At 39.8% G+C, this 24,733-nt stretch overlaps 2 protein-coding genes across 12 annotated transcripts in view; one reads left to right on the top strand and one right to left on the bottom strand.

Moving 5' to 3' along the window:
- The first annotated feature begins 211 nt into the window (after window positions 1-211).
- LOC132398553 (uncharacterized) overlaps window positions 212-24,733 on the top strand; it is an 87,366-nt gene continuing 62,844 nt past the window's right edge. For all 7 annotated transcript variants that reach the window (XM_059978182.1, XM_059978184.1, XM_059978181.1 and 4 more), the window contains exon 1: window positions 212-541. The gene's annotated coding sequence lies outside the window, so the exon portion shown is untranslated. The remainder of the gene's footprint in view (window positions 542-24,733) is intronic.
- The window catches only part of LOC132398551 (sodium- and chloride-dependent GABA transporter 1-like), a 39,683-nt gene continuing 17,874 nt past the window's right edge, over window positions 2,925-24,733 (bottom strand). For 3 of the 5 annotated variants that reach the window (XM_059978172.1, XM_059978173.1, XM_059978175.1), the window contains exons 9-14: window positions 17,454-17,566; window positions 15,455-15,586; window positions 13,801-13,903; window positions 11,075-11,175; window positions 5,367-5,534; window positions 2,925-3,231 (exon numbers count right to left, since the gene is read on the bottom strand). In XM_059978172.1, coding sequence (XP_059834155.1) covers window positions 3,127-3,231; window positions 5,367-5,534; window positions 11,075-11,175; window positions 13,801-13,903; window positions 15,455-15,586; window positions 17,454-17,566 — 722 coding nt within the window. In that variant the 3' untranslated portion in view covers window positions 2,925-3,126. The remainder of the gene's footprint in view (window positions 3,232-5,366; window positions 5,535-11,074; window positions 11,176-13,800; window positions 13,904-15,454; window positions 15,587-17,453; window positions 17,567-24,733) is intronic. The other 2 variants (XM_059978176.1, XM_059978177.1) reach the window with 2 other exon arrangements.

Genomic DNA, 24,733 nt, shown 5'->3' with positions numbered 1-24,733 from the left:
GCCACTAGGTAAAAATCTTGGACTATGCTGCCCTGTTTTCTGAACACTGAGGAACAATTTACAATTCATCAAAGAACTGATAAAGGAAAATCTGAGCTAAATCTAAAACAAATTGTTCACATCAGAAGCTAATAGGCCAAGCCTACATGATAAGATAACAACAAATAAATATGGTTGAAGTGTCTAGGCAGTACTGTGAGCATGCTTTACATATTCATAGATTTAAGACATAATTAATTTGATTTTTGCATAGCAGGAGATTAAAGGTTGTGGGGCGAAAGCTGGAGCTAAATCTATGGTCACATCAGCCATGATTTTATTGAATGCTAGAGCAGGCTCGACTGGTCAGGTGGCCAACTCCTGCACGAATTCCTTAAGTTCCTGTGTTCTTATGTAATGATCATGTGGCTGATCACATGCTCAAGCAAGCGGACAGTGAAGATAAAGAGCAGAAGGTATGAACTTTGGAACAGTAGTCACAAGAATCGAATCTGGTCACTTGGAGGAGTTGACTTAATGATTTGAACTCAGGAAGCAGCAGGTATGTTTGGCTAAGAATGACAAAGTTAGGAACATTCATGCATAGAAACAATCACTTAATCTGAGGCTGTGTGTCGAATACTTGAAGTGATTAGTAGTAGTGAAATAATCAGTCATAGAGTAATATATCTTAGAAACAGGATCTGTGGTCCAACTCAGCCTTGGTCCAACCAAACTAGTCCGATTTATGGGCAACTGGCCCATATTCTTTTAAATCCCAATGACCAATGTAGTTATCCAAATGTCTTTTAAATGTTATTATCTGCCTCAACCATATTTTCTGGCAGTTCATTCCATATACACACCATCAACTGCATGAAGAAGCTGCCCCCTTAGTTCCTTTTTCGATCTTTCACCTTTTTACCTCTGTGGTGAACTACATATACCTGTCTGGACACACCCCCTGCTGACTGCTCCTGTGGCTCCTCCCACTGACCCCAGTATAAATGCAATCGAGGCCTGAGCCCGGCCCTCATTCTCCAGGATGTAGTATGGTGGTCAACTACTGCTTGTTCTTTCTTCCAGTCAATAAAATCCGATATCTCGACTTCACGTCTCAGAGAGAGTTATTGATGGTGCATCAACCTCCTAACTATGCCATCTAGATTTTAGTTCCCCATCATGGGGGAAGGAAAACTTTGAGCATTCACCCTGTCTATACCCTCAGGGTTTTATACACCTCTGCTTCCTTAATGTGGCCTGCTTTAGACAATTTTTTTGCAACACAGGGACCTGAAAAAAAGTTGTTTGTTTAAGAGATCCTAGACATCTGTCTTCTTTTAGGACAGAAGAGTTGGAAACAAACTCTATTCATGCATTTTGTCCACTTATCCAAGTTCTGGGAATGTTCTTACTATCATCCAATAGGAACTGAATAAAACTGGAGTCTCTGTATCAGTATGCCTGCTGCATAATGGCCTGTTTATGTTTCAGTTAATGAGGTCAATACTTGTTTTTCTCTTTCTTTGGGAAAGTTCTTCAAACGTGTTTTTTGTACATCTGATATTGCTCCCCAGTTTTAATGTTTGCACAGAACTGAAATGTTTACTTTCCTAGCATGTACAGTCTTTTGCTTTTCTTTAAATAACTTTTCTGTCATTAAGAATTCCAGTGCTGTTCTTAATCCTTTCTGGAGCTTCTTGCTCTATTTCATCATTTCCCAAATTACTTTGATTCAGTCGATCTGTTAGGTGGAAAAATCTTTGCTATGTGGTGAAGGAAATTGTGGCTCTTTTTCACTATTTGTTGCCAAGTGCAAGTCTTTCAAGTCTTGCATTGTAGTTCAGTTCCAAAATTCATGCAAAAAACATTGCTGCTCAGAATCTGTTACACTATCGCATTCAGATAAATATATTTACCATTTCTTTACATTTTAAAATTCAGATTTATAAAGCAACTATTCCAAATAATCACTGGAAATCAAACTTGGGTAGGTTATCAAGAGGGTTTGGTAAACTTTATAGAGCATGCTGATGTGTCATTTAAAGAAAACTACATGGACTGGCTACTAATTAGAATTTCCTTTCATAGTCTCTGAGTATCCAAACTCAGTTCACAACCACTTTGACTTCTGGATGCTTTTTTTTAACCAGAAGTATATATACTATCTTCTATTAAAACCTCGATGCATCAATGAATGAGAAAAATCTCTGTGAATTGCCAGTAGGAACAAGATTTGCCAAAGTTTCAGAAGTCTTCAAGTCATTTCTTTGGATAGTTCAACTTGACTGCTCAATATTGCTTGATCCACCAGTGACCAGGCAGCACACTGGGACCCACAAATTGGTAACTGACTTACTGTACATTCCTCATGTTTTTCTGTTTATTTTCAGACTTCCAGTATTTGTGTTTCTAAACTTTGGTTTTGTCAGCAGCTTTGCCTTCCTGCCTCTGTCACAGATTTCTATAAATACCACAGCAGGAAGCATGTGTTTTTGTGTTCCTTACAATATAAATGTACGTCGACATTTACTTCATTAACTTATTCACTTTCTTTTTATGAGAGCAAATATCTAAATATATCAACGTTGAAGGCATTTAGCAAGAACATAATATTTTCCTGAATGTCTGATCTCTTTTGTAATATAGGGGAAAGGTCATAATTGGGTATCAAGAATGTGCATCTGTGAAAAGATCTAATGAGAAGATACCCATTTATACATCCTGAGAAGAACAAAAGAAAATCTAACTATTCTTATTCCCTGCTAATATTAGAGAATCTTCACGATGATCACAGCAGATGGTTATCCACAGGGATGTTTCATACTTTCTTCCTTTGGTGATAACGATACTATATGTGAAAAATGAAGACAAAAAGCCTCATGGTGTGCAGCATCTCTGTTGGGCAGAGTGAAAGAAGTAGTTTTGTCCACAATACTATTGCACAGTGTGAAAATTGAATGTTTAATGTTTATCAGGCAGAATTTACCAAAATGACATTTTTTTTTGTAACTGAAACCAGTTTAGTCCAACAAACCCCAAATTAACTGTGCAATCTAATTCAACATGTGGATTACTGTGAAATCGCTGAAGTGGGGAAGGGTGGCTGGTGGATGGAATAAAGCTGTTGTTTTACACAATGAGCCCTTAAACAGTGTCATCAGCAAAGCGTCTGCTGAGGGACTGCGTAGCTTGCAGCCCATTGTTGTTAATTATGACCTCTTGCCTGGGTTGTACCATGACTTGCAGACGCTAGAACAAGGAGAGAGAGGGGAAAAATTAAGAAAATTCAAAAAACTTTTTGGAACATTGTGTCCCGATTAAATAAGACAAACATGAAGCCATAGGATATAATAGGGAATGAAAGCACGATTTTTGTTTAATCAACTTGGTGTAATAAAGCCAAAGTTATTGACATTTCTGTTGAGGTTAGTGTAAGCCCTTGGGAAATATCAAAACCCGTTACACGTAAATAGCCTTGAAAACATTAAAAAATGCAAAATATAGTGATAATTTTTCACATTGCACTTCCTTTGTTTCTATTTCAAATAAACAAACAAAGTAAAAGAGGGAACCTGTATGTCACTAACAAGAGAAAATCTGCAGACGCTGGAAATCCAAGCAACACACAAGATGCTGGAGGACCTCAGCAGGCCAGGCAGCATCTATGGAAGAATGTACAGCTGACGTTTTTGGCTGAGACCCTTCAGCAGGACTAGAGAAAAAAGGATGAGCAGTAGGTTTACAGTATTTAATTTGTGTGCGCTGTACGTCACTGAGCTGGGTCCTTTTAAACTTGAATAATAAAGTGACTATTGTAAAAAAGACAGGTACAACCTCTTCAGCATTCCAACACCTAACATAAACTGGGTAGCAATCCAGAAAAAATAAGGCAGGTGACTCCAGTATAGTGCTTCCTCTTCATCAGTTCTGCACATAATTCTTACCTAAAACCAGACCACTGTCAAGCTTTGTCAAGTCTATATGTCCTCACATAGTACATATACAGTACAATAGGGTTCTGGGTTACGATCATTGTTCATAACCTGAGTTGTTCATAAGTTGAGAAGCTAACTAAGCCAGTGTATAAGAAGGGATTACAAAAGCAGACATAATGGGTAAGTGAGCAAGTGCAGAAAGAACGGGCCCACCTCATTGACTCGGGGAGCAAGCAAGTGGATCTGCTCAATGCTCCCGGCTCCCGGCTCCGTTCGTCTCAAACACAGCTGTCGATTGTTGTGGCTCACGGGGTTAGGGATAGAAAGGACATTGGAAATGCACCATTCCCAACTGAAAGATGCCCGCAACGCTGACAATTCCACCCCCCCCCCATCCGTCCCGCTGGTCTCCAAATTCAGTCAGACAAGCCCCTGTTTAATTGGGCAATCTAATTCAATGCTTGTTACATACGGGGTGTCCATAAGTCAGGTGTTCTTCACCAGGAAGGATCACTCTTTCTCTCAATGGTGAGCGAGAGTTTGCTGCTGATTCTCAAGTCGTGGAACTCAAAATAAAAGCAATGCTTCAGATTGAAGGTAATGTCAAAATAGCGTCTGCTTGTCTTCCCTGTCACTGTAGGAGGAATGATAGCTGTCTCTCCCTTGTTAGTGAAAGAGAGGCCCTGTGGGATGTTGAAATGTCCGGATGAACAGTGTGGTGAACTACATATACCTGACTGGACATGCCCCTCTGCTGACTGCTCCTGTGGCTCCTCCCACAGACCCCTGTATAAAGGCGGTTGGAGGCACTGCTCCCCCCTCAGTCTCCAGGATACTGTGTGGTGGTCGCTTGCTGCTAATCGTGATCTCTTGCAGCTAATAAAAGCCTATCGTTCACCTCCCGTTATTGATGGTGCATCAAACAGTTAGTTTTTGATGTACTGTAGGCCATGGTCTCTCTTTGGGGACTTTGAAGTTGTTTGCATGGTGGGTGGTGGGAATGCTGATACTTCATGCTACAATAAGTGGAGGGGGGGAGGCTTGATGTTGCTTACTGCTGCTTGTGCTTTTGGGGGCTTTCAGATATGTTTTTCTCTGCCTTTCATTCTTTGAGGTTTTCCTTCTGTTTTGAGGATGTCTGTGGAGAGTAAGGATTTCAGGCTGTATATGGTATACATTTTCTGATATTAGATGGAACCATTGAACCATATTTGTGTGAACATAACCATTTAGAATTATTACTGAATCATCATGATTGGTTCAAGTACTGTTAGGCTATTCCTTGCTTGTCATTTAATGCTAAGGACCTCGTCACCAGCCCAGGTTAAAATGCAGCACTCACATGAGTGAAAAGCAGTTGCTTTGAATTCTTTTTAATGAAATAATGTGATAACCAGAATGAGTATAAGTGTGAGGTTTTATGCTGTTTTCCAGATGGTTTCTCCATACCTGTACAAGGGTTCCTTTGGTGGTGAAAAACATATAGACCATGTAACCTGGGATAAAGATCATGGAGGAAAGTGCCATGAACCAGCCAATCCCCTGTCCCCATTTGGGGTAAATGTAATCCCCAAGGGTTAGTGGTGACATTTCAACAGCACTGAAGAGAAATACGCCCTGGAAAGCAGGGACAAAACAGTATTAGAAGATAAATCCATCACAACCATGATCCCAGCATCAATACAGAGAATATGCCTTTTGTAAATCAATTTGACCAGTGCTAGTACTCTGGTCTCTAAATCTAGTGTCAAAATCCCACTGGAGATACATTAGACAGACAAATCAGGTACCACGCACACACAGACAAATTCCACAGATGCTGGAAATCCAAAGCAACACATACAAAATGCTGGAAGAACTCAACAGGTCAAGCAGCATCTATGGAAAGGAATAAAAAGTGAACATTCTGGGATAAGACCCTTCGTCAGGACTGGAGGAGGTGACATCTTTTTAAACATACTTTAAATTAACTTGTCTTATCAGCCTATCCAGTAGATCCTATAGGGATAATCAAAAAGTGATAGAAACTTCTTCCATAGCAATGCAGTCCTCCACTTCTGCAACTCAATTCATTGACCTTATTGGAACTGAATTATGAGGTAGAATATAAAGGGTAAAAAGACTTTGATACAGACTCCCAAACAGTAGTAAGGATGTGGGCTAGAAATTACAGTGGGAGATAGAAAATGCATGCCAAAAGGGCAATGTTACAATAGTCATGGTGGGGGGGGGGGGGGGTCCTATATGCAGGTTGGTGCTGGATTCCAGAAGGGGAATTTCTAGAATGCCTATGAGAAGGCTTTTTAGAGCAGCTCATGGTTGAGCCCACCAGGGGATCAGCTATTCTAGATTGGGTGTTGTGTAATGAGCAGGAATTGATTAGAGAGCTTAAGGTAAAAGAACCCTAAGAGAAAAATTATCATAATATGATCAAATTCACCCTGAAATTTGAGGAGAAGCTAAAGTCAGATGTATCAGTATTACACTGTAGTAAAGAGAATTACAGAGCCATGAGAGAGGAATTGGACAGAATTGATTGGAAAAGAACACTGGCAGGGATGACAGCAGAACAGCAATGGCTGGAATTTCTGGAAGCAATTTGGAAGGCACAGATTTGGAAGGCAATTTGGAAGGCACAGGTACATCCCAAACAGGAGGTATTCTAAAGGAAAGATGACATAACTGTGGCTAACAAGAGAAGTTGAAGCCAATATAAAAGCCAAAGAGAGGGTAAATAATAGAGGAAAAATTAGAGGGAAGTTAGAGAATTGGGAAGCTTTTAAAAACCAACAAAAGGCAACTAAAAAAGTTATTAAGAAGGTAAATATGGAATACGAAAGTAGGCTAGCCAATAACATTAAAGAGGATACCAGAAGCTTCTTCAGAAATATAAAGTGTAAAAGAGAGGCAAGAGTGCATATCGGACCAATGGAAAACAATGCTGGAGAGGTAATAATGGGGGACAAGGAAATAGCAGACAAACTGAATAAGTATTTTGCATTGGTCTTCATTGTGGAAAACACTAGCAGTATAGTGGAAGTTCCAAATGTCAAGGGTCCTGAAGTGTGTGAAGTTACCTTAACTGCAGAGAAGGTTCTTGGGAAACTGAAAGGTCTGAAGGTAGATAAGTCACCTGGACCAGTTGGTGTACAGCCCTGAGTTCTGAAAGAGGTGGCTGAATAGATCATGGGAGCATTAGTAGTCATCTTTCAAGAATCACTAGATTCTGGAAAGAAAAATTGGAAGAATGGAAAATTGCAAATGTTATTCCATTCTTTAAGACGGGAGAGAGGCAGAAGAAAAGGAACTATAGGCCAGTTAGTCTGGCCTCGGGAGATGTTGGAGTCAATCATTTAAGGATGAGGCTCAAGGAGCTTGGAGGCACAAGATAAAATAGGCCATAGTCAGTATGGTTTCCCCAAGGGAAAATATTGCCTGATAAAGCTGATGGAATTCTTTGAAGAAATAACAGGCAGGTTAGATAAAAGAGAATTGGTTGATGCTGTGTACTTGGATTTTCAGAAGGCCTTTGACAAGGTGCCACGCATGAGGCTGCTTAACAAGCTATGAGCCCATGGTATTACAGGAAAGATTCTAGCGTGGATAAAGCAGTGGCTGATCAGTAGAAGGCAAAGAGTGGGAAAAAAGGGACCCTCTTCTGGTTGGTTGCCGGTAACTAGTGGTGTTCCACCAGGGTCTGTGTTGGGACAATTCTTTTTACGTTATATGTCAATGATTTGGATGATGGAATTGATGGCTTTGTTGCAAAGTTGGCAGACAATATGATGATAGGTTGGGGGGCAGGTAGTTTTGAGGAAGTAGAGAGGCTACAGAAGGACTTAGATAGATTAGGAGAATGAACAAAAATGGCAGATGGAATAGTGTGTCAGTAAGTGTATGGTCATCCACTTTGGTAGAAAAAATGGAAGGGTTGACTATTTTCAAAATGGAGAGAAAATATTAAAAAAACTGAAGCAGAAAGGGGCTTGCACAGGATTTCCTAAAGGTTAATTTGCAAGTTGAGTCTGTGGCAAAGAAGACAAATGCAACGTTAGCATTCATTTCAAGAGGACTAGAATATAAAAGCAAAGATGTAATGCTGAAACATTATGAAGCACTGGTGAAACCTCAGTTAGAGTATTGTGAGCAGTTTTGGGCCCCTTAGAAAGGATGTGCTGAAACTAAAGCGAGTTCAAGAGAGGTTCACAAAATGATTCTAGGATTAAATGGCTTGTCATATGAAGACTGTTTGATGACTCTGGGCCTGTACTTACTTGAATTCAGAAGAATGAGTGGTGACCTCATTGAAACCTACCAAATGGTGAAAGGTCTTGATAGACTGGATGTGGCGAAGGTGTTTCCTATGGTAGGAGAGTCTAAGACCAGAGTACACTTGCTCAGAAGGGACGTCCTTTTAGAATGGAGATGAGGAGGAATTTCTTTAGCTAGAGAGTGGTGAATCTGTGGAATTTATTGCCACAGGGTGCTGTGGGGGCCAAGTCTTTATGTATATTTAAGGCAGAGCTTGATAGGTTCTTGACTGGTCAGGGTATGAAGGTGGGAGATTGGGGCTGAGAGGAAAATTGGATCAGCCATGATGAAATGGTAGAGCAGACTTGATGGGCCAAATGGCCTAATTCTGCCCCTATACCTTATGGTCTTATGGTCTTATAATGCTCTGCCATTTATGGGATTGTGCTATTTTCACACTGATGGCAGTATTTTCTGGAATACAGCAATGACTGCCTGTTATAGAAATAGATTACTTACAATGAAACACTTTGGGGCAAAGTGAAGGGATAGTAAAAGCCCCACTATATCTGCAATTTCCATCACTCATTAGCCTATCAAGTAACACAGAAGAGTAGTATGTAGAGTGCACCATTGTAATGGACCAAGGGGGATAGATGATATACATAGATCGATTGTATGTCTATAAAGTGATACTAGGCATAGTAGTGTCCGTCTATAAGGTGACCGACAGAAAAGTAGAGGTGGTTGGGTGTGCGTAGAGATGGGTTAGTTGGTGGAGGTGTTAATAAGCCTTACTGTTTGGGGAGAGTAACTATTTTTGAGTCTGGTGGCCCTAGAGTGATTGCTATATAGCCTCCACCCTGATTGGAGTGAGAGAAACATTCCATGTAGAAGGTGGTTTGGATCCTTCATGATGTTATTGGGCCTTTTCCGGCACCTTTCTATATTTACAGTATATGTTGATGGCAGATAGGTTACTGCTAGTGAAGCATTGAGCAGCTTCTACGACCCATTGTAGATCTTCCCTCTTCACCACAGTGCAGTTTCCGTACCATGTAGTGACACAATGTTAGGATGTTTTCAAATGCGCATCTGTAGAATGATGTGAGTATAGATGTGCAGAGTCCAGCTCTCTTCAGCCTCTGCAGCAAGTAGAGGCATTGACGAGCTTTCCTGATTGATAAAATATGTTTTGGGACCATAAGAGACGTGCACTCCTAGGAATGTCATAGTTAATTATAGTCAGGTGCATTTATGAGTCTCGGTGAGAATGGGCAAATTTAACTTGATTTACCCCATTATCTAAACACTACTTATGCCATTGTTCATTGGCATTTTTGGATTAGCAAGTAATTTCTTAAAGAAAGGACAGAAAATTTTGAAGACAAGACTCATGAGGGTGCAGGGGATTTTCAAAGCCATTCCAGTGATGTCAGCATTGTAAGTACAAAGCATTAGATGGTGCATAGACAAAAATTGTCTTGTGGGGACAAGTTTGTTTAACTAGATCCAGAGTAGCTTTCTAAGTTATTTACAGTTCTTCCTTTATTCACATTGGGAATTAAAAAAAACATCAAAGGATCCCAGGCATTCTTGACTGTATAATGAATAACAGAAGCTATTTCAGTATTTACTTCCTGCCCATAAAAATAGTAAAATTTACTTGGCATGTTACAACTATCTACAACCAGATCATTGCTACCACTCTAATATCTTCCTCCTACTATACCCTGTGCTGAAGTCCTGAAGTTTAGATACCCTGGACACTTCCAATCCACCAGTTAAGGACATCATATTCATGTATTGTACATAGTTTTGTTAAAAACCTAACCTCCTCCCTAATTTTCCTTTCCTTTCCTTTCCTTTCCTGAAGTCACAGTAAGCCCAGGGCAATGGTTTAATCAGCACAAGCATTTTCTCTGCAAGGCATATTCACTATTGCAAGAAAATACTAAGGTAATGCCAAACTAAAACAAAATAACGTAGAGGCACACAAGGATAGATTACTTTAGTTCACCAGGAGCTTAGGCAAAGCGAAAGCATTTATAGGTTAATTTTGATGTTATCATTGTTTTGAGAGGGATACTTATTAGTCTATTAAATTTATTCAATTAATTAGCAGAGTGAATAAAGGGAAATGTTGCATATGTGATGTCCAAAAGGCATTCGGTAAGCTCTAACATAGAAGACTTTTGCACAAGGCAACAGCCCATGACATTGGGAATAATTTATTAAATCATGTATATAATGTAGGGAATTGTGAATTATGCACTCTGTAAGGAAAATAAATAAGAGTGTTGTTTAAATGGTGCAGGAGTGCCTGGATTTCTTCAATCCATAAAACACAGAAATGTAGGACTGCAGGTAACAAGAAGGGCCTTTATTCTGAAAGAAATTGAGTATAAAGGCAGGAATGTTGTACTGTTGTTGTATAGGGTGGTTGATGAGAATCATCCCTGTATGAGATGCTCCTGAATTAAACAGGGGCAAAGCTTTTCACAGAGGGTTCACTATGTTGCCTTCTAGCACAAGGTGTCTTATATGGAAAATATTAGCAGGATGACAGACACTCTCTGGAATGTGCATTGGAAGAATGAGAGATGATCTATTGAAATGCTTAAAATTCTATAAGGCCTTGATAGGTAAATACTGACAGGATGCTTGTCCTCCTCAGGGATCATAAAGCTAAAGGTTGATAGTTTCGGGGTAAGATGTAGCATACACAATGCTGATAAGGCAATGAAATTAATAATGAATAGTAAAGAAGGTTTCTTGCATTATACTTACATTTTCACATGTATTCATGCTTTTACACTGCTCCAAGGAACAAGAACATCACTTTAATGCATTTCTGTCTTTGAATGCTCTTGTTTGTAAGAATACCAAAAATGTCTTTGTCTTACCAGAATTATAATGGGTGTAAAGTACACCCAGCAAAGCTTCCACCAAATGCAAGGCTTGTACCCAATCATTTCCTCAATGTTTTCATAAAATCTGTTTACTCCTGTCAACAAAATCAAAATATATTTCCATTTATATTGTTTCAGTTTCCTTTAACATGAATCAGTTTTATTTGAAGGTCTAGTTATATCTAATTTTTAGCAAATGCTTGACTCTCAGACTTAATGCAGAAAGTTTCTGAACATTTTTTATAAACAACAATGGTGCATTTGATCAAAGATGCAATGACAGGCCACCATGCTGATGCCTATTCAAATCCTCCTTTGGACCTTGGATCAAATCCCTGAAATTCATAGAAATGTCGGAATATAGAAACAGGACAGTCACAAGCCTGTACCCTTATTCAATGGGATTAGGGCTTTTAAGAGCGTTCTACCAGTTTCTTCATGAAATACAAACTATTGAACTTCCTGTGGACTGGCTGACATTTGAATCTAGGCACTGATGGACTCTTAATTTCCCTACTCAGTTCAGGGATAATTAGTGATTGTCAATTAATGTTGGTCTTCTCTCCAATTCTGATATCCCATAATAGAAATTAAAAAGAAATCTATTCTAAATTTACATTTCTGGCATTTCCCGTTAATAAAATATTGATCTTTCTACACAGTTGTCTAATCACTTCATTTTCATATTCCACAGTTTCATAGTTGTTACCAAGCCACCAAAAATTTCAGCTAAATCTATTTCAGTTTTCAGAATCAGAATTAGGTTTATTATCTTATACTACGTTCTATTCTATTTAATTCTATCCGAAAAGTCTCCCTCACCTTCTGACCACCCATTATATCCTCTGTTATTACTGGTCTATAAATCTGTACCCACTACTGCACTTCCAATCATTTTACTTCTCTTACCTGTTGACTTAATAACCTGCTATATTTAGTTCCTTGTCATGACTGTTTCTAACAAGTGTCTCAAGCTGAATTTTTGCTGGCAGTTCACTTAGTTTTTGCTTTGTTATGCATAGAATTGCATCTTTGGATTCATGTGCTAAGCGCATATAATAGCGTACACTGTTGTACTCCTCTACTGAAATGGAGTTCCATTTAAGTCATTAGAACTGAATTTCAGAACCGAATACATAATACATATGCTATAATGAGCTTTAACACAAGCAATCAAGGGTAGACATTTTGAATCTGCTTAAAGAACACTCATTAGGGCACATTGCCCAAACTGTGCTTCTGCTCTAATGTTTTGCTTCAGTACGTTTCAGTTTTGTATGTTTACTGTATAGAGGCATAAATAACAGTGATACACAAATAATACGTAACATTACTGAAGAAATAGCACATGACATTCACAAACTTTTCACAAACCTTCCCAGGCAATTTTATAAAGAGCGGTCAGAAAGCAGGCAAACCCGAGGGATCCAGAGACTGCAATTCCCTGCTGTGCAATCGCCGTTGCTGAAACACATAACATCAGCAGTAATTCCCAGTGATTGTAAGCAAAGGGAATCTAGCTGAGTTCTCTCTCATTAGCCACATACTTGCCTCTTTGTCCCAACAGCCTCTTCTCATTTCCAGCCAAATTTGGACCATTTGCCAGTATAACCTTTGACTTTGTTATCCAAGTGACATAGCCACTACCAGTATCAAGTTGATACAAATTTCACTGGTTTAGTTATATAAGAAAGATAACCTAGAAAAAAAACTTAAAATTGATTTTTCTATCTGAATCTTTCTTGGTCTGTCAGACCTTTTTTGTAGCATTACACTCCCTGGATCCTGAGAATAGTGAGTTAGTGATGATTTGGTTCAGTGCTCTTCACAATTAAATGCTGTGATGTATGAAGGAAAGAATGTGAGAATCTCAATTTGGATCTGCTTTCCTTTTGATAATCATCCTCACAGCTTGTTGTTCTAAAGCCATAGTCTCTGAGCAACTGATATTACTGATGTAGATATCTTGCATTTAATTGGCCATTAATTGGCCATTCCTGTAGCATAATAAAGTAGCCACTGAGTGTATGTTCATGTTCTTCTGCTGCTGTAGTCCATCCACTTCAACTGTTAATGTATTCTCTTCTGCATTCTCTGTTGTATGGTTTATTTGAGTTACTGTCACCTTCCTATCAACTTGAACCAGTCTTTCCATTCTGCTCTGACCTCTCTCATTAGCAAGGCATTTTCACCCACAGAACTGCTGCTCACTTTTTTTTTTCGTTTTTTTGCACCTTTCTCTGTAAGCTCTAGAGCAAAGGTTCACAACCTGTGGTCCATGGACCCCTTGCTTAATGGTATTGGTCCATGGCAAGAAAAAGTTTGGGAAGCCCTGCTCTAGAGACATTTGTTTGTAAAAATCCCAGGAAATCAGAAGTTTCTGAGATATGCAAATCACTCCATCTAGCACCAACAATCATTCAACGGGCAATGTCATTCATATCATTTTTCTGCCCCATTCTCATGTTTGGTCTGAACAACAACTGAACCTCTTGACCATGTCTGCGTGCTTTTATACATTGAGTTGCAGCCACATGATTTGCAAGTTAGATACTTGCACTACGAGCAGGCGTATAGATACCTAATAAAGCAGCCACTGAGTGCATATTCTTTTACCTAGCTTCCTGGGAGAGAATAAAAGGCGTCACATGGAAATCTATCACATTCAGTTCTGTTTCTAAATAATAAGAGAACCGGGTAAATTTAAAGCAGCTACTAACCATAAAACCAAGATATTGAGATAGTCTCAAAGAAAACCAGAAAGAGCAGGGACATCCCACTGGCAGAATAATAGTCAAACATTTTGAACACATAGAGGCCACCCTGTATTCAGAAGAGAAACAACATTCAGAAATGCAAGTTTCGAATATAGGACAACCATAGTCATACTAGAATACAAAAGCTGCTAATACAGTTGTGCTTTGGGACAGAAAATTCAATAATTGGTAGAACTCAAAAGAAAAAATGTCTATTTATTAATTGACATCATTAACCAACAATGAAACCCACTAACAACACTGAAAAACCCACAAACACAAAACCAAGGGAACACGCCCATGTCTAGCAGCTAGAATGTAACCATTCCAGGAGCTACAACTTATGAATATGGTTCTTTACATGGGCACAGCTTACCCAGCAGTATAAATAGTAGGCCATTGATTCATTTTACACGGCAGTAGTTTCAATAATCCGTTTCTGTTTTGCTAGTGAAATGGAGTGTCGTTGTAAGCTACAGAGCAACACAATGTGGGGATAACTTACTTCACCAAGTTCTGACCAAACACAAAGTCAACCTCATGTTCACAGGGAGGAAGCGGACATTCATGGAAAAGTTATTTCAGGCCACCATGTAATACACCTTAAACAAATTGTTTACAGTGGCTTTCACTACCTGTAAAGGTAATGGAAACCAAGTTCATCAGTTTTCTTAAGAGAACTGGATAAACTACAAGGCTACAGGGAAAATTGTAAGGAAATTGTTCTGAATGGAATACCTATCCTTGATAAGCCATACCTAGTTATGAGAGAACTCACTGCTTGAGAAATTGTTCACCTGATATTTTGACTTAATTTGCCATAAAATATGGCAAATGCTAGATCAAAATCAGAGTAATGTTCTATATAAGGATTGGAAACAGTTTGGGTTTTAATACACTTCAAGCCCTTAAAAGAAGATGAAAATTTAAAAATGAGAAAATCTACAGGATTTGAATTACAGATGGAGGGTTTTCATGGGAGTTTGAAAGACCCGATGGGTGGATGACCCCCCGATTGTAAGTTGTGCTCCAGGTCCCTGGGATTAAGTCACTCATCTATCAGAGCTGGAGTTTATGACCAGCAGATTTTGAGTAATTATTTTCTTAACAGGGAATAGATGTTTTGAGAAGTGGGTAGTACAGCAATATTTACATCTAGATTAGCAGATTCAATTATTTCATCTCCACTGATTATCAGTTGGTCTACATGAACTATCTTAAGAACATATAAATGGATCCTAAACTACAGCTCAAATCTGCTGATAATTTATCATATCACCACAAAATTGTCAAAATCAGTCAAAAAGAGGTAATATCCCAAATCCAAAATGCCAATCCACTGCACTAGGGCTAACCTTCTGAGCTTATTTAAAATGCATGAGATAAAATGCTTTATTTCTCACCTGACCCTTGCTATCATTCATGGGTAAGTACCTGGATACTGAAGCAAGACTCAAAAAGGTTTATGAGTCACAAAACTAACCTGAAAGAGCATGAAGTACAATTTGAAAATATCCTATTATGGACTCAGTTCTGACCAAAGCACACTTGAGCTGTAGAGAAGTCTACACTTATTTAAGCTGGAACAGTACAAATGAGACATTTATTTCAAATGTACCTGAGTAACATTACTTAATCCAATGAGGTATGAAATGATGCACACCAGAGCAATGAACAGCTTTTTATGAGATCGCAGACTTCTAGGATATTCGTCCATTAGGGCAGTAACAAACCCTTCCACTGTGCAGAACTTGAAAACAGAATGGGAACAACATCAACAGTCGGCTCATGAAAAGTAAAGTCATTATTTTTATTAAATTCTTTATCAGGAATTAGTTCTGGTTGGGTTAGGTTTGCAATTTACTTGCAAACATTTTGTCCCCATGCGAGGAGACAAGTAAACGTTTGCAAGTAAATTGCCAAGATCAGAGAATAACTCATCCTAACCATCAACCGCCCGAACTACACGTCTTCCAAATTATTTCCAGGAAGTAATTCCAGAAGATTCCTGTATTGAATATTCATGTGAATGTTCAATACAGAATTGTAAGGGAATTAATATGAAGAACTGGTAAGGCAGGAAGTCAGAAAGAGATTAATTGCTCAAGCTCATCATAATACAACAGGATGCCTACACCAGAGAAGTACAAGAAAAGAACCTAAGGAGAAAATTATGATTATTGAGAAGGTCGTGACCTGAGTGATGCAGGAATATATTCATGTAGGGTTTAAAATTTCACATAACATAGGCAGCATTCAACAGTGCTAATCAACTTCAAGCTGCATATAAAATATTAGTGCACAGTCTGTCCACAGGTGTATTAGGGTTGGGATGGCTAGTTAGCAATGTTACCGCTGCATCATTCAGCTGGCTCGACAACTTGATTATTTTCAACATGCAAAATTCTGTAAGATTCCCACTTTCCCATACTCTAAGAAGAAAGGGAGATGCAGCTCATGGATATTCAAACACCAACTATTTAACCTGGTCTGGAAAAAGATTGCAAAGTGTATAAGTACTTTGAAGTTATTACTGGAGTATATGCAATATACATATTCGGATTTGGATTTTCGTGAAGTCATAAGTAGAAAGTAAAAGGGCTTTCTGGAGTCATGAGGTGGTCCCAGGTTGCCGTGCTGTGGCATTCTTCCTCCAGCTCTTCATTTTGTTTATTTCTGGTGGTGTCTCTTTGCATTATTCTACCATCTGACATATACAGGCCATGAAAATTCAGGAAATGGCTGTATATAGGAGTTCCAGGGATATGGAAGATATGACTGTGGAAATCGAGGTACGCAAATTCTCCTGTAAAATTTTAAAGCATTTCTTGAAGACGGGCATTTAGTTACAGAAATGCAAGTATCTTCAGGAGTTGTTCAAAAGACAGCTACTCTTGAAAACGAAAACTGTTTATATGTAACCTCCCCTCAGTAATCAAACTTTCAGCAAATCTGAGCAATCTGCCTAATGTAACACAGAAGTGTCAATTGATGAACAAATTAGAGTAAAGAGTTAATCATATTCTTGTGGAACTGGACTCATATTTATGTTAGACTAGGTAAGGATTACTGGTTTCCTTCCCAAATAAAAAAAATTAAGAGTTTTATGGCAATCCACCACTCTTAGGCAAACCAGCCTTTTATACCAACTTTATCTGGATTTTGTAAAAATATTAAAACTTACAAGCTGTCATGTTAACTCTCATCTTTGGATTAATAGCCGAGCAACAACCACAACCTCCCCAATTTAGGGCCAAGACAATGCACAATTTCACTGCAAATTAAACATGAAGGGATAGTGGATAGTGGATGTTCCCAATTCTGATCACTAATTGATGATTCTTGCTATCTTGGTGCATGCACATAAATGCTGGTGAAGGATTTGTTCAATTTTTTTTATGTTTCAGGAAGTAATAACTCAGGATCTGGCTCATGCAAATAAACATCATAGCTTAATGACCCAGAGCAGAAAAGCACACGCAACTTCTTCATCAAAAGAGCAAGGCGGGAAAGAAGTAAAGGAAAAAAAAGAAAATTTATCATTTTGTTCTTGAGGATATATGACTAGTATCATATCAGAAATTACAGTTATTACTTCACACAATTTCAATACTAACCTGTGAATCAAGACCGAGCATCAGTAACATGGAGAAAAAGAGAATGGCCCATAGAGCTGATGGTTGCATTTGTGTCACAGCTTGTGGATAAGCAAGAAATGCGAGCCCAGGGCCTGTGGAAGAAATCACATATCCAGAGCTACAAGGCAGGAGAAAAACTTGCTGACGTGCATCTACTCCACAGAAAATTTACAGTAACAGTACAGAGGCCCAGCTGTTGGTACAAGTTGGACTGATAAACTTGTCTGCATCAGTCAAGATCCTTACTTGGGCTCGGGAGGTCTGAGACAGGGACACATTAGCAGCATCAGCCCAGGGCCACCAGAGTAATTTTCAAAGCAGTTAGGCAGCTTAAATATCAGGAAGGATTCTAGCCTTATCAAGGAGGGGAGCATATACGTATAACTTTTCCACTGCTGATGGTCCACATGCATTTTAGATGACTGACCCTGGGCTGTTCAATACTGCAATTCCTGTCTGTTCTGTTCGTGCTGATGGTGGTTTCATGCCTCAAGAACAGAGTATGACCTAGTAACTGAGGTGAGATTTTATTTTATCGAGGACTATACAGTCATTAATTCGATCCATTGAAGTGTGAGGTCCGCTCATTATCATTCCCTGACATAGCATGGTCGGGTAGTCAGGTCAAAAATAGTAATCACTGGATTACTCTCAGTACCATGTGCTGGGCAGGGCAGAAATAGAATGATACAATAGATAAATGTATGGCTGCAAACTAGTGAAGAGAATAGGACTTCAAGTTCTTGGATCATTGGTACATCTTCTGAGGTAGGGGTGATGTGTACAAGAGGGACAGGTTGAAACTGAACTGGAGGGAAGCCTTATTCTGGTAGGGAGATTCAATGGTACTGCTCGAGAGGGTGTACTCTAGTTTAGCAGGGGGATGGGAACCAAAACACCAGGTCAGAAAAGAAAGGATTGAAAGGAAGGTAGATGTCATTACGAGTAAGACACAATGGGATAAAAGATATGAAGTGTGTGTATTTTAATGTTAGGAATAGTATAGGTAAATGCAATAGGTACATGGAACTATGATGTTTTGTGACAATAGAGACTGGGCCAAGAGAAAGACAGGAACAGATGCTTAATATTTCATGGTTTCGATATCTTAGAAAAGATGGATTTCAAGTTGAAGTTCAAGTTTAATTATCATTCAACCATACGTGAATACCCATGAATACAGTCAAAACAGCATTCCTCCAAGGTGCAAAACACAGTACCAAAAGTCATACACAACACAAAGCACATATAAAACAGCAGTAAAATAAAGTCACAAAAGACATATAGTCCAAGTCACTAAGTTCATGAACGTTGCAGCAGTCTGCAGTTGAGCACAATTTAACTTGTCTTCTGCCGAGCAAAGGGGGCACTAGGGGGCAACACGCACTCCAATATAGACGCTCACCATTCTGCACCTGGCACTCCAGTGGAGTATCCGACTCCGATGCCTCCCCCTGGGGGGCTGCAAGCAGGCAACACTGCAACATGAGGCCTGGTCCAATGACACACATCTGCACCCACCATTCACTAACTATCCAATGAATTTGACTTGCAGCATTCCACTCCACCAATGTCCAACAGGGTCTTGCGACCCCAAGAAAAGTGACTAAGATGATAACTCTTAGACTGGGCACCTTTTTTTGCACACCAACTTCTATCTGTTGCAAGCAGAGAAGGAAGTAAAGTTGAGGGGTGGGGTAAATTACACTATTAATCAAGAGTGATATCACAGCTACATTCAGAGGGAACATAATAGAGAGTTCATCCACTGAGTCTATATCACTACAACTCAATAACTTAAAAAAAAGTTGTGATCAGTCTGATGGGATTATACTACTGACTCCAAATAGCAACTAGGACATTGAGGAACAGATGAACAGGCAGGTTATGGAAAGTTGTAAAAACAGGGTGTTGCTGTGGCTGACTTCAACTTCCCTATTACACACTGGAACCTCCTTGGTGCAAAACGGGTCTAGATGGGGCATCCAGGAGGGTTTTCCTAAATCAACATGTAAATAGCTGAAGAAGGGGAATGACCATACTTAGGCTGGTGTTGGGTTATGAGCCTGACCAGGTGACTACCTTTCGAAGTTCAAAGTAAATTTATAATCAAATACGTACAGTATGGTGCTATATACAGCCTTGAGATTTGTTGTTTTTTTTTTTTGCTGGCAGTCACAGTAAATACCAATAAACAAAATAGCAATAATAAGTATCAACAACATGAGATGAAGAATCCTTGAAAGGGAGTCCATTGGTTGTGGGAACATTTCAATGTTGGGATGAGTGAAGTTATCCTCTCTGGTTCAACAGCTTGATGGTTGAGCGGTGACACTGTTCCTGAACCTGGTACTGGCAGTCCTTGATGATGGATGCTCTGTATAGACATGCCCAATGGTGAGGAGGGCTTTACCTGTGATGGACAGGGCTCTATCCCTACTTTTTGTCATTTGAAAGGCGATCACATGCCATGATGCAACCAGTCAATATACTCTCCAACACACATCTATAGGAATTTGTCAGTTTTAGATGACATGCTGAATCTTCGCAGCTTCTTAGAATGTGGAAGCGCTGCCATGCTCTCTTTGTAATTGCACTTACATGCTGGAGCCTGGACAGATCGTCTAAAATGATAACACCAAGGAATTTAAAGTTGCTGGCCCTCTCCACATCTGATCCCCCAAAGAGAACTGGCTCATGGGCCTCCAGACTTTCTGTAGTCAATAATCAGCTGCTTAGTCTCACTACACACACAAAATGCTGGTGGAACTCAGCAGGCCAGGCAGCATCTATAGGAAAAAGTAAAGTCGACATCTCAGACTGAAATGTTGACTGTACTTTTTTCCATAGATGCTGCCTGGCCTACTAAGTTCTTGCGGCGTTTGTATGTCTGTTGTGACTGTAGGCAAGTTAGAGAGATGTTGAAATGGTTTCTTTTTTAATTGACACGCAGCAGGGAGTAAGCCCTTCTGGACCTCCGCATCATGGTGCCCAGTAACCGCCAACTTAACCCTAGCCTAATCACAGGACAAATTACAATGACCAATTAACCTACCAACTGGTACGGCTGTGGACTGTGAGAGATAGAAACCCACACGGTCACGGGGAGAACGTACAGACTCCTTACAGGCAGCTGCGGGAATTGAACCCAGATCACTGGAACTGTAAAGCGTTGTGCTAACCACTATGCTACCGTGCTGCCCAAACGCTACCATGCTGACAACTTCTCACCAACTTCTCAAAGCACTTTATTCACTGTGGATATAAGTGCTACTGATTTATATTCATTGAGGCAGGTTACCATGTTCTTCTTAGGCACTTCTATTAAATGAAGCCAGCTTGAAGCGAGGGTACCTCAGACAGCCAAAGTGAGAGATTAAAGATATCGATGAATACTTCAGCACATGTCTTTTGTATTCAGCCAGGTACCCCATCTGAGTTGGATGCTTTCCGTGGGTTCATCCTCCTAAAGAATGCTCTCACAGCAGCCTCAGAGACTAAAGCAGTAGGGTCGTCGGGGGCTGTGGGAGTTTTTAAACATGCCGGCATACTTTGATGGTCAAAGTCAATATAAAAGGCATTGAGCTCATCTGGGAGCAAAACCTTGGTTGCTTGGTTTCACTTTGTAGGAGGTGATACGAGCCCCGCCACAGCTGTTTAGTATCCTTCAGTGGTTCAAGTTAGGTCCGGAATTGCCACTTGGCGTGTTAGATGGCTTTCCAGAGGATTGTACCTGGACCTCTTGTGTTTTACTTGGTCACCAGACCTGAATGCCACTGATCTAGCCCTCAGAGACGGCTAATCTCTTGGTTCATCCGGGGCTTCTGGTTGAGGAAACGTCTGAATAATTTTGTGGGGCCACAATCGTCTACAACTGTTTTCATAAAGTCCATGGCAACCATGGTGTATTCATTCAGATCTTCAGATGAGTCCTTGAACACAGCCCAGTCCACCGACTCAAAGTAATCCTGTGGCCACTGCCCTGCCTCCTGTGACCACCTCTTTATTGCCCTAATCTCTGGAGTCTGGCCTTTTAGCCAATGCCTTTATGCAGGTAGAAGGATAACAGCCAAATCATCAGATTTCCCAAAATGGAACAGTAAGCATTCCTAATCATAGTGTAACTGTGGTCAAGTGCGATGGCATTCCTTGTGCTGCGGGTGATGTGCTGATGATAATTGAGCAGAGGTTTCTTCAAACAAGCCTGATTGAAGTCCCATGAAATGCATTGGGATTGGCTGTTTCTTGTTTGCTAACTACTATATTCAATACCAGTACTTGCTTGAAATCATCAGCCTTTGTGGGTATGTGAACTGTGGTCAGGATCACAGAGGAGACTTCTCTTGTTAAGCAGAATTGTCGGCACTTAATCATTAGATGTTCCAGGTCAGGGGAACAGGAGTACAAGACTGTCAGCGACCACAACTCGTTAAGGTTTAAGCTAGCTGTAGATAAGAATAGTTATGGAGCTAGCAGGAGGGCATTACTTTGGAGAAATTTAGAGAGACATCGGCATATTATGAGAGTATTAGGAAGGAACTAGGGAGTTATTTTGGGAACAGCTGTTTTTGGGCAAATCCACAACTGATATATGGAGGGTGTTTAAAGACTAATTGCACAGACTATAGACAAGTATGTTCCAGGAAGTAAGAAGAACAGAGATGGCAAGGTAAGGGAACCTTGGAAAATGAGAGAGGTGATGTATTTAATCAAGTAGAAATAAAGAAGTGTATGTATGGTTTAGGAAGATAAATTCAAACAAAGCCCTTGAGAGTTATAAAAAAAAAATGCCAGAGAAAAGCTCAAGAAGGGAATTAGGAAAGCTAAGCTCGGTAATGAAAAATCCTTGGAAAGTGGAATTATGAGGATTCCCAAGTGGACAACAAGAGAATGGGTAGGACCACTTAAGGCTAAAGGAGGAGACAGGTGCTTAGAAGTGAAGGATGTGGGTGAGATCCTACATGAGTACTTTGCAACAGTATTTACAAAGCAGACTTAGAATGTAGGGAGATAAGTGAGTCATGTGCCAATTTGCTAGGCTGCTTGAGATAGATAAGGGAGTAGTGTTGGATCTGGTAATGAACATTAAGGTGGGCAAATCCCCAGGGTCTGAAGAGATATTTCTCAGGTTATTGAAAAAAGCAAAATATAAGATTGCTAGGGTCTTGACCAATATACTTGTTCCTTCTCTAGTGCACAGCTGATCTCCTGGAAAACTGGAGAGTAGCTGATGTTGTTCCATTATTCAAGAAGGCAAATGGGGATAATCCTGGAAACTACAGACTAGTGAATTTCACGCCAGTGGTAAACAAGTTACAGGAGAAGGTTCTTGGGATAGGATTTATAAGCATTTGGAAAACTATGGCCTAATCAGGAACAGTTAGCATGGCTTTGTGTTATCATACTATTTTGATTGAGCTTTTGAGGAGGTGACAAAGGCAGTTGATGAGGGTTAAGCTGTGGATGTTCTCTACATGGAATTTAGTAAGGTGTTTTACAAGGTCCCTCAGAAGTGGCTCATCCAGAGATTAAGATGAATGGGATCCATGGGTGGATTGGCTGTTAGGATTCAGAATTAACTTGCCCTTAAAAGACGGAGGGTACTAGTTGATGGGACTTATTTTGGCTGGAGGTCCACAATGAATGGTGTTCCACAAAGATCTGTACTGAGACATCTGCTTTTTGTGATATATGTAAAGGACCTGGATGAAAACACAGATGGGTGAGTTAGTAAGTTTGCCGATGATAGAAAAATTGGTGGTGGGGTGGATAACATGGAAGACTACGAATGCAGCAGGATTTAGATCAGTTTTGCATATGGACAGAGTAAATGTCTACATAGATTGATAGGGTGGCATTGCATATAGTTCTGGTCACTCCATTATAAGAAGGATGATGAGGCTTCGGAGAAGGTGCAAAAGAAGTTTACCAGGATGTTGCCTGATACATAGCATGTTCTTTAAGAAGAAGTTGGGCTATATTGTTTCCCTAGAGTAGTGAAGGCCGAAGGGAGACCTGACAGAGGTTTATAAGGTTATGAGAGGCATGGACATGTCAATGGCTGGTATCTTTTTCCCAGTGTTGAAGTTTCTAACTTCAGAAGTCATGTATTTAAGTTGAGAGGGGGTAGGTTGAAAGGAGATGTGCAGGTCAATTTTTTTCACAGAGTGCCAGGAATGTACTCTCAGGGCTGTTGATGGAGGCAAGTATGACAGAGGCTCTTTGTGTCATGGTTCCAGTTGGCTGTTCCCCTCTAACACTCCTTTCTCCCTGATTATGCCCTAATTTCAGTCATTAGACCTCCAATTGCTGCTAGTTTACTCAATTACAGTACACCTGGTTTTCATCACAGACTGGGAAATAAATACGATGGTGTCACTATCATTGGTTGCCAGGTTGTTTGTCTATTCCCATGTGATAACTTTGTTTCTCAACTGCTTAGAACTGTTTGTTCCAAGTTCAGCTCCAGTTTCAAGATATTCCATGAAAACCCCGTCTCCGTGTAAGATTCCTGCTGTTCAACGTTCATGTCTGTGCCAGCATCCCCAACTCAATCTCTGTGCACTTGGGTTCTCCTCATTCGCTCACTGCAACACATTGACTGGCACATGATTGTGCAGGAAATAGAAGAATATATGTATAGACAGATTGGATTAGTTTAGTTTTGTATTTGATTACTATCTTAATTAGTTCAGCATAATATTGTGGACCAAAGGCTTGTTCCTGTGCTGTGCTGTCCGATATTGTATAACACGCCATTTTTGCAATGGTGGGCACCATTAGGCTAATCACATAGTCATTTCTGTTAGACCAGGACATCCTGCTGATTATTATTATTATTATTTTCTAAAGTCCTAATAATATGGATAATTACTGAGAATGGGATACCATACCTGGGTTAATACAATAAGTAGCAAGACACTGGCAACAGCAATAAAGACACAAGTTGTTCCTATTGCATATTTTGTTGTAATCAGCTTGATGCATGTAACATAGAAGCAACTCCTGAAGCCCAATATCAAAATGCAGCATATTAAAAAATACCTACAGATCTAAAGACCCACACAATATTATAGGAACAGCTTCTTCCCCTCTTCTGTCAGGTTTCTATATGAATCTATAAACACTATCTCACTATTCCTCTTTTCCACTATTTATTTATTATCTTAATTGTACTGTTGCCAGAGAACAACTAATGCCATGGCATATATCTGTGACAACAGGCCTGATCTAAAGCATTAGGCTTGAGGCTTCTGTTA

This window comes from Hypanus sabinus, chromosome 8 (assembly GCF_030144855.1).
Source record: "Hypanus sabinus isolate sHypSab1 chromosome 8, sHypSab1.hap1, whole genome shotgun sequence".
Classification (NCBI taxonomy): domain Eukaryota; kingdom Metazoa; phylum Chordata; class Chondrichthyes; order Myliobatiformes; family Dasyatidae; genus Hypanus; species Hypanus sabinus.
The sequence above is the reverse complement of the archived record's forward strand: the minus strand, read 5'-3'. Positions and strand labels throughout refer to the sequence as shown.